Below are 15,656 nucleotides of genomic sequence, written 5' to 3' on the forward strand. Positions count from 1 at the left end.
GAACCCACTAGTATTGACCCCGCCAGTGGAAGGAGAACCACTTCTATTGTATCTGTCCATGGGAGAATATTCCATGGGATCTTTGTTAGGACAAAAGGAAACGGAAAAGGGGGTAGAGCACGCCATATATTACCTCAGCAAGCAGTTTCTGGAATATGAGACCCGGTACACATCTTTGGAAAGAACTTGTGCTGTGTTGATATGGGCAACCAAAAGGTTACGACACTATATGGTTTCCTATCCGTTGCATTTGATCTCAAAGATGGATCCTATCAAATACTCTTCGAGAAATCGGCCTTAACACGAAGGATGGCTCGTTGGTTACTTTTGCTATTAGAGTTTGACATCACCTATGTTACTCAAAAATCTATCAAGGGCCAAGTCATAGCTGATCATTTGGTTGCTCACCCCATAAAAGATGGAAGGTCCTTGGATGATGCCTTTCCTTATAAAGGAATCACAGTGGTAGAGGAAGAAGGTACAGTCAATGAATGGCAGTTATTCTTTGATGGAACAGCCAATCAGAAGGGATGTGATGTAGGAGTATTGCTTGTCACTCCTGACCGTCATTATTTACCTTCGTCATTCTGCCTTGACTTCTCCTGTACCAACAACATTGCTGAGTATAAAGCTTGTGCTTTGGGACTGAAAACTGCTTTAACCATTGGGGTAAAAAGGATCAAGGTTTATGGTGATTCATCCATTGTCTTCTGTTAGACACAGAGAAAGTGGAAAACTAGAGATGAGAAGTTGAAGGCATATCAAGAACATCTGAAAGAAGTGATTAAACACTTTGAAAAAATTTCATTCAAATACTTCCAGAGAAATAACAACATGTTTGCTAATGCCCTTGCAACCTTGGCTTCTATGGTAGAGTGCAACCCTATGGCTAGAGTCCGACCATTCTTAGTAGAACAAAGAAGCAGGCCCATTTATCAGAATTTAGTGAACTCTCTCACTATGATTGGTCAGTCTTGGTTCACTCACATAGTGGATTTCATCAGGGAAAGGAAGTATCTAGTTGAAGCAACTGACAAAGAGAAGAAGTATCTGAGAATATATGCCACCTAGTTTATTCTCTAAGAGAATCTGTTATATAAACAGTCCTATGATGGAATACAGTTGTTGTGTGGAGATGAGGAACAAGCTACAACTATCATGGAAGAAATTCATTAAGGTCTTTGTGGATCCCATATGAATGCCAAGATGTTATCTAAGAAGATCCTCAAGCTAGGATATTACTGGAACACAATGGAAGCAGATTACGTGGACTTCGTCAAGAAATGCCACAAGAGTCAGATATTTGCTAACATCATACAGAGTTGCATTCGCTCAGTTCACCTTGGCCATTCTCCACTTGGGGCATTGTTATCATTGGAAAGGTCAACCTTAAAGCATTCAATGGCCACAAGTTCATCTTAGTAGCCATTGATTATATTTACCAAGTGGATAGAAACTCAATCCTATATAGTCCTCACATCTGCTAAGGTGGCCAAGTTCAACTAGGAAAACATCATTTCCCGATATGGAGTACCTCAAGAATTGATATCAGATCAGGGATCCCATTTTTGGGGTAAGACCGACAAAATCTACACAAAATTTGGTATCAGAAGGCATCAATCTACCACTTACAGGCCATAGACCAATGGGGTAGTAGAATTAATTAACAAGAATATTAAAGTCATTCTATAGAAAATGGCAGAAACACACAAGGATTGGGTTGATAAGTTACCCCTTGCCTTGTGGGCATACCGGACTTCTGTACGATCTTTGACAGGGGCAACTCATTTCTCTTTGGTGTATAGGGTTGAGGCGGTTCTACCCGTGAAAATCTTAGTACCATCCCTAAGGGTGCTTCTTGATAGTCAACTATCTTAAGGAGAGTAGGGGAAGGCCAGACATGACGAGCTCAATTTTCTCGATGAAAGGCGCATTAAAGCTATGGATAATCTGAAGAAATATCAATTGAGAATGGCCCAAGCCTTTAACAAGAATGTAAAGCCCCGTCACATAGAGAAAGGAGAACTTGTCCTTCAAGAACAAAGTGCCCCAATTCATGACCCAAGAGGAAAATTCAGGCTCAACTGGAGTGGCCCATTCACTGTCAAAGAAATTCAACCACAAAAAGCTGTGAAACTCGTAGACCACAACGGTGAAGAAATACCCGAACTGGTTAACATGGATTAACTCATGAAATATTATGTTTGAAAGGGTGAATAGCCTGAACTACATCAGACCTGATTCCTTTCAAGGGATATGTAGGCAACTTGACATGTGCAAGTGTGGTCTCAACCATCTAAGGCAATAAATCGGTTCCTTGATTAATAATCAAAGTACCTCAAAAGATCATCATAGTTTTTGTCCCCCAAGAATCGCTATTTAGCATGAAAGGCCATTAGATATCTATCATCCACCCATTGGTCCATCACTTCTTATCCAGGACTCTACCTCCCAAGAATCACCATTTGGCATGTAAGGCCATTAGGTATCTGTCATTCTCCTATGGTCTGTCCATTCTTATCCAGGATTCTATCCCCTAAAAGAAAATCACCACCCAGAACCAGTTTATCAAGGCTAGTTTGTTCTCCACCCTTGATCAGTCAAAGTCAAAAGAAAAAAAAGAAGAGCTTGATGCAACAGTGCTAAAGGCTTGTTTGAATCACAAGCCAATGAGTAATGCCTTGATAAATCATCATATCTCGTTGTTTGTATTGGTTTCAGGAAAATTCATGTGCTCTTTGGATAAGACATTGAGGAAATGGACCTTAGACATAAATATGTGGGCACCAGGATTGCTGGAATCCAAGAATGTTTCATTTCTGGGTCGAGTTGGATGTGTGAAGTTACATCACAAATTACTCCGACAGGTGCCTCAACACTGGGATGCTGACCTGTATGTATTTTGGTTTGGATTAGCGGAGATTTGCCCAACTCTTGAAGAATTTCAGGTTTATATGCAATTTCCACCCAAAGGCAGTTTGTTCCAACTCTCTTTAAAGAAAGATTGCTTAGAGGAAATTCAGGATTTCTTCGGATGGAGAAAAGAAGAAATAAATTATTTTGTCAGGTATGGAAAGATCGACATTCTGAAGGTGGCTCAGATCTTCATCCAGTACCTACCAATGGGAGGAATCCATTAGTAGCGATCCCTAGATGCTTATTTACTTTACATGAGAGCTCGTTATGTTCTTTGTGCTCCCGGGCATAGTGCACCATCTATTTTGATTGAGGTAATAAAATAGTTGAAGAAGGGAGGTGACATCGTCCCTATGGTTCTTGCAGAAACATTCAAGGGATTTGATGACATGAGCTACAGCCAGAGATTCGGACTCGATCATTATCAGGGGAGTCCTGCTATTTTTCAGATTTGGCTCCTCGAGAAATTAAAGCTCACCACACCATTAAGGGGAAGCCCACTTGGAGTTTTTTATTACTGGGATAAGGAAGAAGTTTCGAAATTTGACTTTATCACCAATTGGAAGAAGTACTTGCAGGAAAGGACTGTGTAGGATATTGCATGGAGGTGCCCAGGGAGGCCACAAGAAGATTTTCTGATGAAGACCCCTGGCCACAACCATGTTAGACTGATGGGATTGATACACACGTCCTTTTATTTGCCTATGTACATCAGCTGACAATACGAGCTCGAGGAGATGAACCCAGAGGAGTTAGTGAACTTTCACCCACCTCAAGAATTGTCTCCCTACCTTGTTATTCACCTATGTTGTATATGGTTGGAAAGTAGTCCCCATTTTCATGTAATTCACTTGGTAATGGAATGAGGACGTATTTGGATTTTCGTGCTATCCCGATTATTCTAATTATGACTTGAGTTATGGAATTGATTGTGCCTAGGCATTGCAAACAAACAAAAATAAAAGGGAAGAAAGATTTTCTTCGTGCCAAAAGTAAGTTTTCATAGAGATGTTGAAATAAAACAATGAACAAACAAGGGGAGGGAAAAAAAAAGAAAGAAAATATCCATGTGTTTGTGTTTGCAGGAAATACAGGAACAAATCCCTATGGGTCAGAAGCCATCATCTGAACCGTACTCTGAACCATCCTCATGAAGCATCGGGGAGTCCACAGATGCTACTCCAACCTGCTCCAGCCTTTGGGTCTGGTCCTCAATCAGTGCACCCTACCGGGCAATCTCCCGATCCTTGGTAACTATCACCTCACACAAGCCATATTGCATCCTCCTAATCTCATTTACTTGGCCCTAGGCATCCCAATCTCATTAACTCGGTCCCTAGTGTCCTAACTGCATTTACTCGGCCCCAGGCAGCCCAATCTCATCGACCAGGCCCTAAGCGGCCTAATTACATTTACTCGGCCCCAGGCGGCCCAATAACTTTTGTCCGGCCCCAGGTGCCCCAATGTTGTTAACCCGGCCCCAAGAGACCCTTTCTCTTTGAGTCGGATCTGAGTGGCCCGATATCATAGATAAATTCCTTGACCTGGCACATGTGAAACCCAGCTAAGGAAAATCCAAGCATCAAACATTTTTTACTTGTTGCAAGATTGGAAGAGCAGCGAATTCCTCTCTTGTAACCATCGGTCCTAGACAGTCCAAATTGGCTTGAAAGACCTAGCCTAGAGACCATATTTCCCTAAACTAGCACATACGAAGCCCAGCTAAGGAAGAATCAGGATCAAAGCACTAACTTTTTTTTTTGCAAGATTAGAAGAGCCGTGAATTGCTTTCCCCCAATTGGCAGCCCAAGTAAGTCCTAAAACTTTAGAGATATTATCTATTGTATTTTCTCAAACTCCGTCATAAATGAGCAAGATGACAGTAGTTTATGCTCCGGGTGACAAAATGTGGTCTTTTCTTTGCCCTTTGACCTTTGGCATGGGCCTCGGCCAAAGAGGGGCATTCTGTAGACACCCAATTTTGTCATCCTCCTCTAGCTATGATGAAATATGGATCTTGGATGCAACTTCTGACTTTCAACCGACAGAGATGCTAATGGAAACATTCGCCTACCCAAAACCCTAGAAATCCCCACGCGGGAGAGAGGAAGGTTTAATTTTGACTTTTCATATATAAAGGAATCTGGTCAAGATGACGATATAGATGGATAGTGCTCGAAAATACGATTTCGACGATATATGATATGCCAAAATCAGATCGACGGATCTCCGGTAATCATCCCCAAAAAATCATGCCTTCTGCACATATGCCGTGCGCACGGACAGTCCTGTTGGAAACCTGAAAAAATCCCTCACCTAACCCAAACACCCTAAAATTCATCCCCTACCTACCCAGATAACCCCGAAACACTCCCAGGTCTAAAACCCTAGAAATCCTCGCGCGGGAAGGAAGGGGTCTAATTTTGGTTTTTATATATGAAGGAATCTGATCAAGATGACCGTATAGATGGATATACACAAAAATCGAACCGACATATCTCTGGTAATCATTCCCAAAAAATCACATTTTTTTTGCGCACAGGCCCAGCCAAGCCAGCCAACCCAACCAAGCCAACCAGCCCAGCTAAGCCAAGCTAGCCAGCCCAACCAAGCCAACCAGCCCAGCTAAGCCAAGCTAGCCAGCCCAATCAAGCCAACCAGCCCAGCCTAGCAGCACACACTATGCACGGCCCCGCCACATGCTGTGCGTGGTCCCATCACATAGTGTGCAGGCCACAACTGCACACCGTGCACACATGGCCCCCACACTGTGCACACATGGCGCGCACACTGTGCACATTGCTTGCACACCCATGCATCACCCGCACCCCTGGTAAAACTTTCTCCTTCCTCTCGCTTTTCCAAAATTAATCTTTTCTTGTAAAGAATTTCACTCTCCTCCCGCTTTTTTGAAAATTGCCTTTTTCGGTAAAAACCTTCGCTCTCCTCTCGCTTTTCTAAAAGTACCTTTTCAGGCAAAACTTTCTCTCTCCTCCCGCTTTTCTAAAAACTACCTTTTTCAGCAAACCCTTCTCTCTCCTCCCTCTTTTTTGAAAACAACCTTTTTCGGAAAAACCTTCTCTCTCCTGTCACTTTTTTAAAAACTACCTTTTATGGCAAAACCTTCTCTCTCCTCCAGCTTTTCTGAAAACTACCTTTTTTGGCAAAACTTTCTCTCTCCTCCCGCTTTTTTGAAAACTACCTTTTCTGGTAAAACTTTTCTCTCCTCCCACTTTTTTGAAAATTTCTTTTTATAACTAAACTTTCTCTCTCCTACTTTTTTAAAAATTTCCTTTTTCAGTAAAACTTTCTCTCTCCTCCTGCTTTTCCAAAAATCCCCTTTTTCCAAGCTAAAACTTCTCTCTCCTCCCATTTTTTTCTGAAAACCCCCCTTTACTCACTGGACAAAAGCCCTCCCCACCCATTTTTGCCTTCAACTCCCCTTTACCCATTGAAAAAAAATCCTATCTCTTCAATTTAGGCAAGAGCCCCCCTTTCGTCCACTAGATAAAGGGATTCCCCCTCTCCTACTTGGTTGAAAAAAACTATAAATACCCCCTCCCTTAGAAAAAAGGACACCAACAGACACCTGAATCCCCTTTCAGAGTGAAATTTTCCTCCCCTACCCCCTCTTGATTTTCTTCTGATGTTTGGAGTGATCTTCGTCAAGATCCTAAAACTCATTCGGATCTTCAAAGTGTTCTTCGGGATCTTAAAGATTTTCAATCCAAATCCTTAGTTAGATCTAGTTTCTAGCCAAAAACAATATGTTCTTGAGCCACCTCCCTTGAGTGTTCTTGAGTGTTCTTGAGTGTTCTTGAGCGTTCTTGATCGTTCTTGAGATAGAACCCCCCTTTTTAGGTTCTTCGGGTATACGAAGAGATCTTTGTTAAGATCTGAAACTCTGTTCAGATCTTCAAAGTGTTCTTCGAGACTTTGGAATTCTTCAACCCATTTTTAGGTCAGTCTATTTTTTTTTTTTTTTTTTTGAAATAGCCTTTCCTAGCCGAACCTCTGTCTGAGTGTCCCTGGAATCTTTTTAGGAATAAACATTCCCAGTGGAAGCTCTGTCGGAGTGCCACCTCATCCCAAGCCCAAAAGTAGCCTTTCCTAGTCGAACCTCTGTCAGAGTGTCCCTGGAATCTTTCCAGGAATAGCCATTCCTAGGGGAAGCTCTGCTGAAGTGCTACCTCAGCCTAGCCCTCCCTTAGCTTATCCCCAGCAGAAGCTCTGCCGGAATGCCACCTCATCCCAAGGCCAAAAATAGCCTTCCCTAGTCGAAGCTCTGTCTGAATCCAAAGCCAGAAAAAGTCTTCCTTAGCCAAAGCTCTGTCCGAATCCGAATATGAAAGCGACTGTTCCTAGCTGGAACTCTATCCGGATACCATCACAATTAGCATCTCTAGAGAAAGGAAGTTGGAGGTCAAGACTATCTTCCCCTGAGCTGGAAGAACACGAAAGACAGTCTAAGCCGGTACCAATCGGGGGCCCACCCCTCTTGACCCAAAACAGGGGTCAAATTCAGGTATAATCTCTCTCCTCATTTAAGCATAATATAGATATCTAATAAGCCTTGTTTTAATGTATATAATAGTTTGAATTCAATTAATGTACATAGGTGTGATAACTTAGCCATATATGTGGAATAGTAATAATTATGGAAAATATTCGTTCTCAAGCATCTAGTAAGAAGACTAGTTGAACCAGGTAGAATGGGTACTTAAGACCTTCCCAACTCTGTAACCTGATGCTTACACTAATGAATAGTGTTGAAAACACGATTCTAACGATATATGATACGTCAAAATCGGACTGATGGATCTCTAGCAATCATCCTTGAAAAATCACGCCTTCCTGCACATATGTCGCGCACACGGACAGTCCCACTAGAAACCTGGAAAAATCCCTCACTTAACCCAAACACCCTAAAATTCATCTCTTACCTACCTAGATAACCCCAAAACACTCTCGGGTTTGAAACCCTAGAAATCACCATGCGGTAAGGAAGGGGTCAAGTTTTAGCTTTTTATATACGAAGGAATCTGGTCAAGATGACTGTACAGATGGAAAGTGCTTAAAAATAAGATTTCGATGATATATGGTAACCCAAAATCAGACCGATGGATCTCCCGCAATCTTCCCTGGAAAATCACATTTTTTCCACGTGCATGTCACGATCACCGGCCACCCAGCCAGCCCAACCAAGCCCAGCCAGCTTAGCCCTACGACACACTGTGAGCAGCCCTGCCGCATGTCGTGCACACTGTGCCCACACGCCGTCCACACTGTGCCTGCACACCATGCACATGGCCCGCACACCGTGCATATTGCCCGCACACCCATGCATTCGTGCACCTGTGACATCACCCGCATCCCCTGCCTAAACTTTCTCTCTCCTCCCACTTTTTTTAAAATGACATTTTTGGCTAAAATTTCTCTCTCCTCTAGCTTTTCTGAAAATTACCTTTTCCGGTTAAACCTTTTCTCTCCTCCCGCTTTTTTGAAAACTACCTTTTCTGGCTAAACCTTCTCTCTCCTCCCGTTTTTTTTGAAAACTACCTTTTCCAACTAAACTTTCTCTCCTCCTGCTTTTTTGAAAACTACCTTTTTCAACTAAACCTTATCTCTCCTCCTACTTTTTCAAAAACTGCCTTTTCTAGCTAAACCGTCTCTCTCCTCCCTTTTTCTAAAAAATTGCCTTTTCTGGCTAAACCTTCTCTCTCCTCCCTTTTTTTGAAAACTACCTTTTTCGGCTAAACCTTCTCTCTCCTCCCACTTTTTCAAAAACTACCTCTTCTGGCTAAACCTTCTCTCTCCTCTCGCTTTTTTGAAAACTACCTTTTCTGGCAGGAAATTCTCTTTCCTCCCATTTTTTTTAAAAACTGCCTTTTCTGGCTAAACTTTCTCTCTCCTACCCGTTTTTTGAAAATCACCATTTTTTAGCTAAAATTTCTCTCTTCTCCCATTTTTTCTGAAAACCCCCTCATACCCACTAGACAAAAGCCCTCCCCACCCATTTTTGCCTTCAACCCCCCCTTTTACCCATTGGACAAAAATCCTATCTCTTCACTTTAGGCAAGAGGCCCCCTTTTGTCCATTGGATAAAGGGATTCCCCCTCTCCCATTTGGTTGAAAAAAACTATAAATACCCCCTCTCTTAGGAAAACAAACACACCAACAGACACCTGGATCCCCTTTCAGAGTGAAATTTTCCTCCCCTCCCCCTCTTGACTTTCTTCTGATCTTCAGAGTGATCTTCGTTAAGATTCAAAAACTCAATCAGATCTTAAAAGTGTTCTTCCCGATCTTGAAGATCTTCAATCCAAATTCTTAGTTAGATCCAGTTTTTAGCCAAAAATAGTATGTTCTTGAGCCACCTCCCTTGAGTGTTCTTGAGTGCTCTTGAGTGTTCTTGAGCATTCTTGAGCATTCTTTAGCTTTCTTTAGCATTCTTGAGATAGAAACCCCCCTTTTGAGGTTCTTCGGGTCTACAAAGAGATCTTTGTTAAGATCTGAAAATCTGTTTGGATCTTCAAAGTGTTCTTTAGGACTTTGGAGTTTAGGTCAGCCCATTTCTTTTTAGAAATAGCCTTTCCTAGTTGAACCTCTATCTGAGTCTCCCTAGAATATTTTTAGAAATAGACATTCCCAGTGGAAGCTCTGCCGAAGTGCCACCTCAGCCTAGCCCTCCCTTAGCCTATCCCTAACAGAAGCTCTGCCAGAGTGCCACCTCATCCCAAGCCCCAAAATAGCCTTCCCTATCCGAAGTTCTGTCTGAATCCAAATTTGAAAATAGCCTTTCCTAGCTGAACCTCTATCCGAGTGTCCCTAGAATAATTTTAGAAATAGCCATTCCCAGTGGAAGCTCTGCTGAAGTGCCAACTCATCCTAGCTCTCCCTTAGTCTATCCCCAACCGAAGCTCTGTCGGAGTACCACCTCATCCCAAGCTTGAAAATAGCCTTCCCTACCCGAAGCTCTGTCCGAATCCAAATTCAAAAATAGCCTTCCCTAGTTGAAGCTCTGTTCAAATCCAAATCAAAAAATAGCCTTCCCTAGCCGAAGCTCTATCCGAATCCAAATCCAAAAGCAATCGTTCCTAGCTGGAACTCTGTCCGAATACTATCACAATCAGTATCTCTCAAGAAAATAAGTTGGAGGTCAGGACCATCTTCCCCTGAGCTGGGAGAACATAAAAGATAGTATAAGCCGATACAATCAGGGGCCCACCCCTCTTGACCCGAAACAAGGGTCAAATTCAGGTATAATCTCTCTCCTCATTTAAGTATAATGTAGACTTTAGATAGACCTTGTCTTAGTTTATATAGTAGATTGAATTCAATTAATGTATATAATTGTGATAACTTAGCCATACATGTGGAGTAGTAATAATTATGGAAAATGTTCGTTCTCAAGCATCTAGCAAGAAGACCGGTTGAACTAGGCAGATTGGGTGCTTAACACCCTCCCAACTCTGTAACCTAACACTTACCCCAAATCTCTGGACCAGACCAAATTTTCGAGCCCTTTTCTCAGGAATCGGGCCCACCCCTGGGTCCTAGGCCCATAACCCTAGGTGGTGACTCCAAACCCCATTTGCATGATCCTGATCTCCGAATTGGACCATCATCAAAACCCCTATCTCAAATGATGAATTTTACACTCTTATAAAATAGGCCTCCATGTATCTCGAAACGACAATACGATGGCGTAGGCTCATAAGCGAAGCACACATGACTCAAACCCCTCCCCCTCACCACGAAGGTGAAGAGAGAGAGAAAGAGAGAGAGAAAGGAGAGAGGACGGGGATGCATAGTCCATTTTTCTTCGACCGCTACCCTCACAACCATCTTAATGGCTTTATCCCTAAACCTCATCAAGAAGGTAGTGAATCCTTAGCCTCAACATCTCAAGCTCTCGACGCTTTACATCCGATTCAGTATTGTACGAGTACAACTTGGTGAAGGCTTTCACCACTAGGTGAGCCACCTTAGTGCTGGTCCTAATAGGGTTAACATGAAGGCTTGGCCCATCTGGTTGTCCACAAGTTACCATGACTTGGTGATGCTAAGGAAGACTATGAGATGAGCCTTAGGGTCCCCTGATCCATCGAATCTGTCAGTCTGCCATTTGAACTTCTCAGGAATCCTAGCCCCAAAAAAGAAACTCATTTTATCAGAATCCACTATTTGTCTTTTCGAGCCTTTTTCCGCTTGAATCATATTCTCCAACTTCTCTAATTTCTCTCTAAGTTTCTTTTCTTTATCCATCTCTAGAGGCTCCATTCGAACATGTGCAACGAATTCCTCTTCCTCATCTTCAATCACTACCCTGGGAGGAGGGACCCTAGAATAGGCTCCTCGTTGACCATTCAGACGGGTAGGTGAAGCTCTTCTCTGACCGGTTGGCCTGATTAGCTCTGGTTCTCCTGAGTCAACTCAGAAAGAATTCCCACGATGACCCGTAGGTCCAATCTGATCCAACTCTCCTGTGGCTTATGTTGGTTCATCCTTGGAAGGGTTTTGAAGTGCATGCAGTATCTGGGTTATTCCTCTCTTAACCTCAGCCATTTCTGTCTGTAAAGTCTCTACGGGATGGACCCATTCTTGCTCAAGTGATTCAGGGTTGTGGGGATCCATGTGAACTAGGTTGTTATCACTTGGCGGTAGACAATCTTAGAGAGACGATGGAGGTGACATTGGACTTAATCGAGTCAACCAGTTACCTTGACGTGTCCAAATGGACTGCAGAGAATACTTGAGGTGCGAAATTGTGCTTGAACAAAAAATGGTTTATTTTAGGTTTCCTGAATTTTCAACCCCTTGTTCACACATTCACTAGATTAACAACCAATGATCCATCCAAAGTTAGTCCACTTTATGATAAGGAGTGGGTAGGGGTTGATGCCCTTAGTTCACTCAATGCCATAAGCGGCAGATTCATATAAATGGTTTGACCAGAACATCCCTATTAATACATTTTTTGCCAATAAAGTCATGTTTTCTTTAATCTTATCCCACTAGGTGACCTTCCTCCTAGTTTCCTCAGATCTTTTTAGATAATTCAGCTTTTTGCAGAACTTTGACAGAAGTCAGCCTGGATCGCATATGCCAAATCATCCACATTTCATTTCTAAGGAGGAAGGAAACTTTTATCCGAAACCCACTTAGGAGATAATTTGTTTATACTAGAATGTATCATAGGAATATTCCTTTTTAAGACCGTAAAACAAATTCTATAGATTCGCTTGTGGTGTTCGCGGCGTTCTCCATCAATTTCCTATATGATGCGAGCATGCAGTAGATGCAATAGGACCGACAAGGCTTCCTTGACAGGATCTATATACACAAGGTACATGATACTTTTGATTTACCCAGAGGTACAAGATCAAGGGGATGACTTCCTTGCCTATTACTCATGACTCCACACGAGGTTAAGCAACTGGCCATAGGGTGGTTGAACCGTGAGTGATTGTATGCAAAAGTATAATGTGGAAATATCATTATTCGATCTCAGAATGTCATAAAGTGCACGGACCTCCCCGAGGGTGCTGGCATAATTATGAACATCCTCGCCGTTTAACAATACCCCATACCCTTGTACAGAAAGCAGCTACCATTTGCTCTCAGAGTACTCTCTATGACATGCACTAACCTCCCCGACAATGTGGGTATGACAAGGAGCCCCTCGCCAAATTATTTCACTTTGAGCACGATGCAAGATGTGGTTAGTGAATACAATTACAAACATGGGGTCAACTAAACATATTTTCAAACAAATATGGTGGAAAATGTTCTTGCATTTAGTGGTAGCATCTAGTGTCAGAAGCTTGACATTCATCCCCAGTGGAGTCACCACTGTGAGGGTAGCAATCGAAAAAATGATGAGATGTCGCTTTCCTATCCTTTGTGGAGAGGGAAAAGGACTTACATTCATTCAATCCTCTCTCCTCTCTTTCTCTTTCATGAGGGAGGGGTGTGTCGTGTGTGCTTACCCTGTGGGCCCCGTACCCCAGTATCGCCTCTCGGAGATACGTGGAGGCCTATTTTATAAGAGTGTAAAATTCATCATTCGAGATGGGGGTTTGATGATGGTCCAATACAGGGATCAGGATCATGCAAAAATGTTTGGAGTCACCACCTAGGATTATAGCCCTAGGATTCGGGGGTCGGTCCAATTCCTGAAAAAAGGGACCGAAAGTTGGTCTGGTCCAGAGATTTAGGCTAAGTGTCAGGTTGTAGAATTGGGAAGGTGATAAACTTTCCTACCATAGACAAGATAGGTAAGTAACAAGGTGGGGAGACAACTCTTAGGAATAATTACCTCAGTCAGTTATCATCTTTGTTGATCGGAGGTGAAAAGTCGCGTCCAAGATCCATAAGTCATCATAGCCAGGGGAGGGTGACAAAATTGGGTGTCTACAGTAGAATGGGCTGATAAATGATCTACAATTTCCCTTCCTTTTATAAACTTTTGTGTTGTATAGTAAATTTCAAACTCCGACGTGTTGTATATTAAATGTCAAATTCAGATAAAAGCAGAATCTATCTTGCAAATCATCTATTATGGTAAGTTCTATAATATTTTTCGCGATGCCACTTCTGCAGTACGATGTATTGTTGTTGGAGGTGAAAACTAGCCCGACATAGTCGATGGTAATTCTAGTGCCATAGCTATCAGGATGGGATTATCAAAGATTTGGTGGGTGATCGATGACAAATTCCAGGACCGGCAGGCTCTTAACTACAACTAGGGTTTGTATCACTATGTGATCGATGTATGATTTTTGGGTTGCGGGATATAATTTTTGCGGTAGCATGAACTTGAGATTTAGTTTTATTCTAGGTGATTAATAATAAAATGAATTGCAACATCTCGCATCATAGCTTATATGTGTCTGCTTGCATGAACCCCATCCCTCACTGAGCTAGTTGGAGCTCACACCACGTGTGTGTTTCATTTTAGATGATGAGTGGTGCCTATGAGAAATAATACTTCTTCCTCTATGACTGAGTATAGCGGTGACTGATGGACATCAGAGATCAAGGAGCACGAAATGGATTGTGTCGGTGATAGTTGTGCCTACACGACACCGTGAGCAAAGATTGACGTTGTCGTTATCACTTCCTTTGTTGTTTTTGGATATTTTTATTGATGGTATTATATATCATTATGTCTTGGGAATTATAATTGGATAAACTTGTTATGATTATATTATTACTGTAGATTCTCCGGTGATTGGATACTATTCCACTGCAGTTCTGGTTGATGGTTGTGACGGTTAAGGTACTGCTATCAGAGATCCTAGTAGAGATTTAGGATGAATAAGCATCTTAATTACACCATATGTATCCTAGCAGTTTTGTGGTGTGAGATTATGTCATTGGCAACCAAGAATTCTTATTAACTAGAGTCAACGACTAAACTTAAACATATCTTTTTTTTTTTTCAAAAAACAAATCTTATCATAATAGTAAGATCAAATAAATTAGGAAAAAATTAAATAATTAAAATATTATTTTTCTTAACAAAAAAAAAGGTGGGGGATTCAAAAGTCATATAACAATTTTTTAACCTTAAAAGTATCCACAAGATAAGAAAAGAAAGAGGTACAATATATAGCATTTTTGTAACCGCGTCAGTTACAAAACAGTGCCAATAAATGCTATCTAAATTTGTACAAGTTAGAGCACAATATAAATCGAAGAACTTAAGATTTTCATGGGAAAGAAAGGGAAAACTGAAAAGGCCATTGGTGAGGAGTGATTCTTTGAAATGGCAGCCACCTTCGGGAAATTTTTCTCTATAATACTCCTCTTGCTCCTACTTGCAAAAAGTGAGCTTTCTCCTTCGATGTAAATCATGTCCTTAATTGGTTTCTTTATTTTAATTCTTGTAAGTTTTGTTTAATTTTTGTGTTTTTAATCAAAATTACAGGTTCTTTTCAGCAGTGTTCATTGGATAACATCACAATTTCACAAGTTAAAAAACCGGGACAAGTGGTGGAAGGGAAACCAGAGTACTTGGTGATCGTGAATAACAACTGCATATGTACACAATCCAATCTGCAACTCAACTGCACAGGATTCAAAACCGTGGTAAAGGTTGACCCTTCGATCTTAAGCATAGATGGGAACTCCTGCCTATTTAACAATGGTCGTCCATTTTATGGTTTCACCTCAAAGAATTTCACTTATGCATGGGATACCCCTTCTTCCTTTACTCCAAGCAGCTCTTATGTTTCATGTTCCTGAGAAGGAAGATTGGTTATGAAGTTTGGAAATGGCGAAAATGCTTCACTCGTATATTGTAGTAGTGTTACTTTTGTTCAATAAGTTCGGTTTCTGTTTATAAACCAGAAAATAAAACTGAAGATTAATGGATGACAGTTATTATTATATGCCTTATATGGTGTTAGTATCATGGTCTTGTGTAACTGAAAACCCCATTCATCCTCTAAACAAAAAAGTCACATGTTAGTCCCCCAATGACCTGTACAACACAGATTAGAAACCGACTTGGAGAGAGATTTGGGAAGGAAGCTCCTATGCCTAAATTAGGTCATAAAAATGAAAGGGAGGTATGGAACGTATAGTAAAGAGTTCTGATTGTGCTAAGAATCTTACCCTACGAGTATGTTATGCCCCCCTTATGTAGAGGTCGGTGGCTTCTTCCATCGGCTGGTTGGTTGCTTTCTCCGTTGATGTGGACCCGCTTATCATTGGTGGATCAGTCACTATCT

At 41.7% G+C, this 15,656-nt stretch overlaps 1 protein-coding gene across 1 annotated transcript; it reads left to right on the forward strand.

The window, feature by feature from the left end:
* The first annotated feature begins 14,609 nt into the window (after positions 1-14,609).
* On the forward strand, positions 14,610-15,321 carry LOC122065830. Its single transcript, XM_042629678.1, has 2 exons — positions 14,610-14,750; positions 14,852-15,321. The coding sequence occupies exons 1-2, from the start codon at positions 14,690-14,692 to the stop codon at positions 15,166-15,168; spliced, it is 378 nt and encodes a 125-aa protein (XP_042485612.1). The 5' UTR covers positions 14,610-14,689; the 3' UTR covers positions 15,169-15,321.
* Positions 15,322-15,656: the final 335 nt, after the last annotated feature.

This window comes from Macadamia integrifolia, unplaced genomic scaffold (assembly GCF_013358625.1).
Source record: "Macadamia integrifolia cultivar HAES 741 unplaced genomic scaffold, SCU_Mint_v3 scaffold213, whole genome shotgun sequence".
NCBI classification, from domain to species: domain Eukaryota; kingdom Viridiplantae; phylum Streptophyta; class Magnoliopsida; order Proteales; family Proteaceae; genus Macadamia; species Macadamia integrifolia.

What these genes read in the sequence shown, in the direction of transcription:
- LOC122065830 (XM_042629678.1), top strand. Translation starts at nt 14,690, where the DNA reads ATGGCAGCCACCTTCGGGAAATTTTTCTCTATAATACTCCTCTTGCTC. An exon ending in CTTGCTCCTACTTGCAAAAA is followed by an intron (nt 14,751 to 14,851) that starts GTGAGCTTTCTC and finishes TCAAAATTACAG; the next exon opens with GTTCTTTTCAGCAGTGTTCA.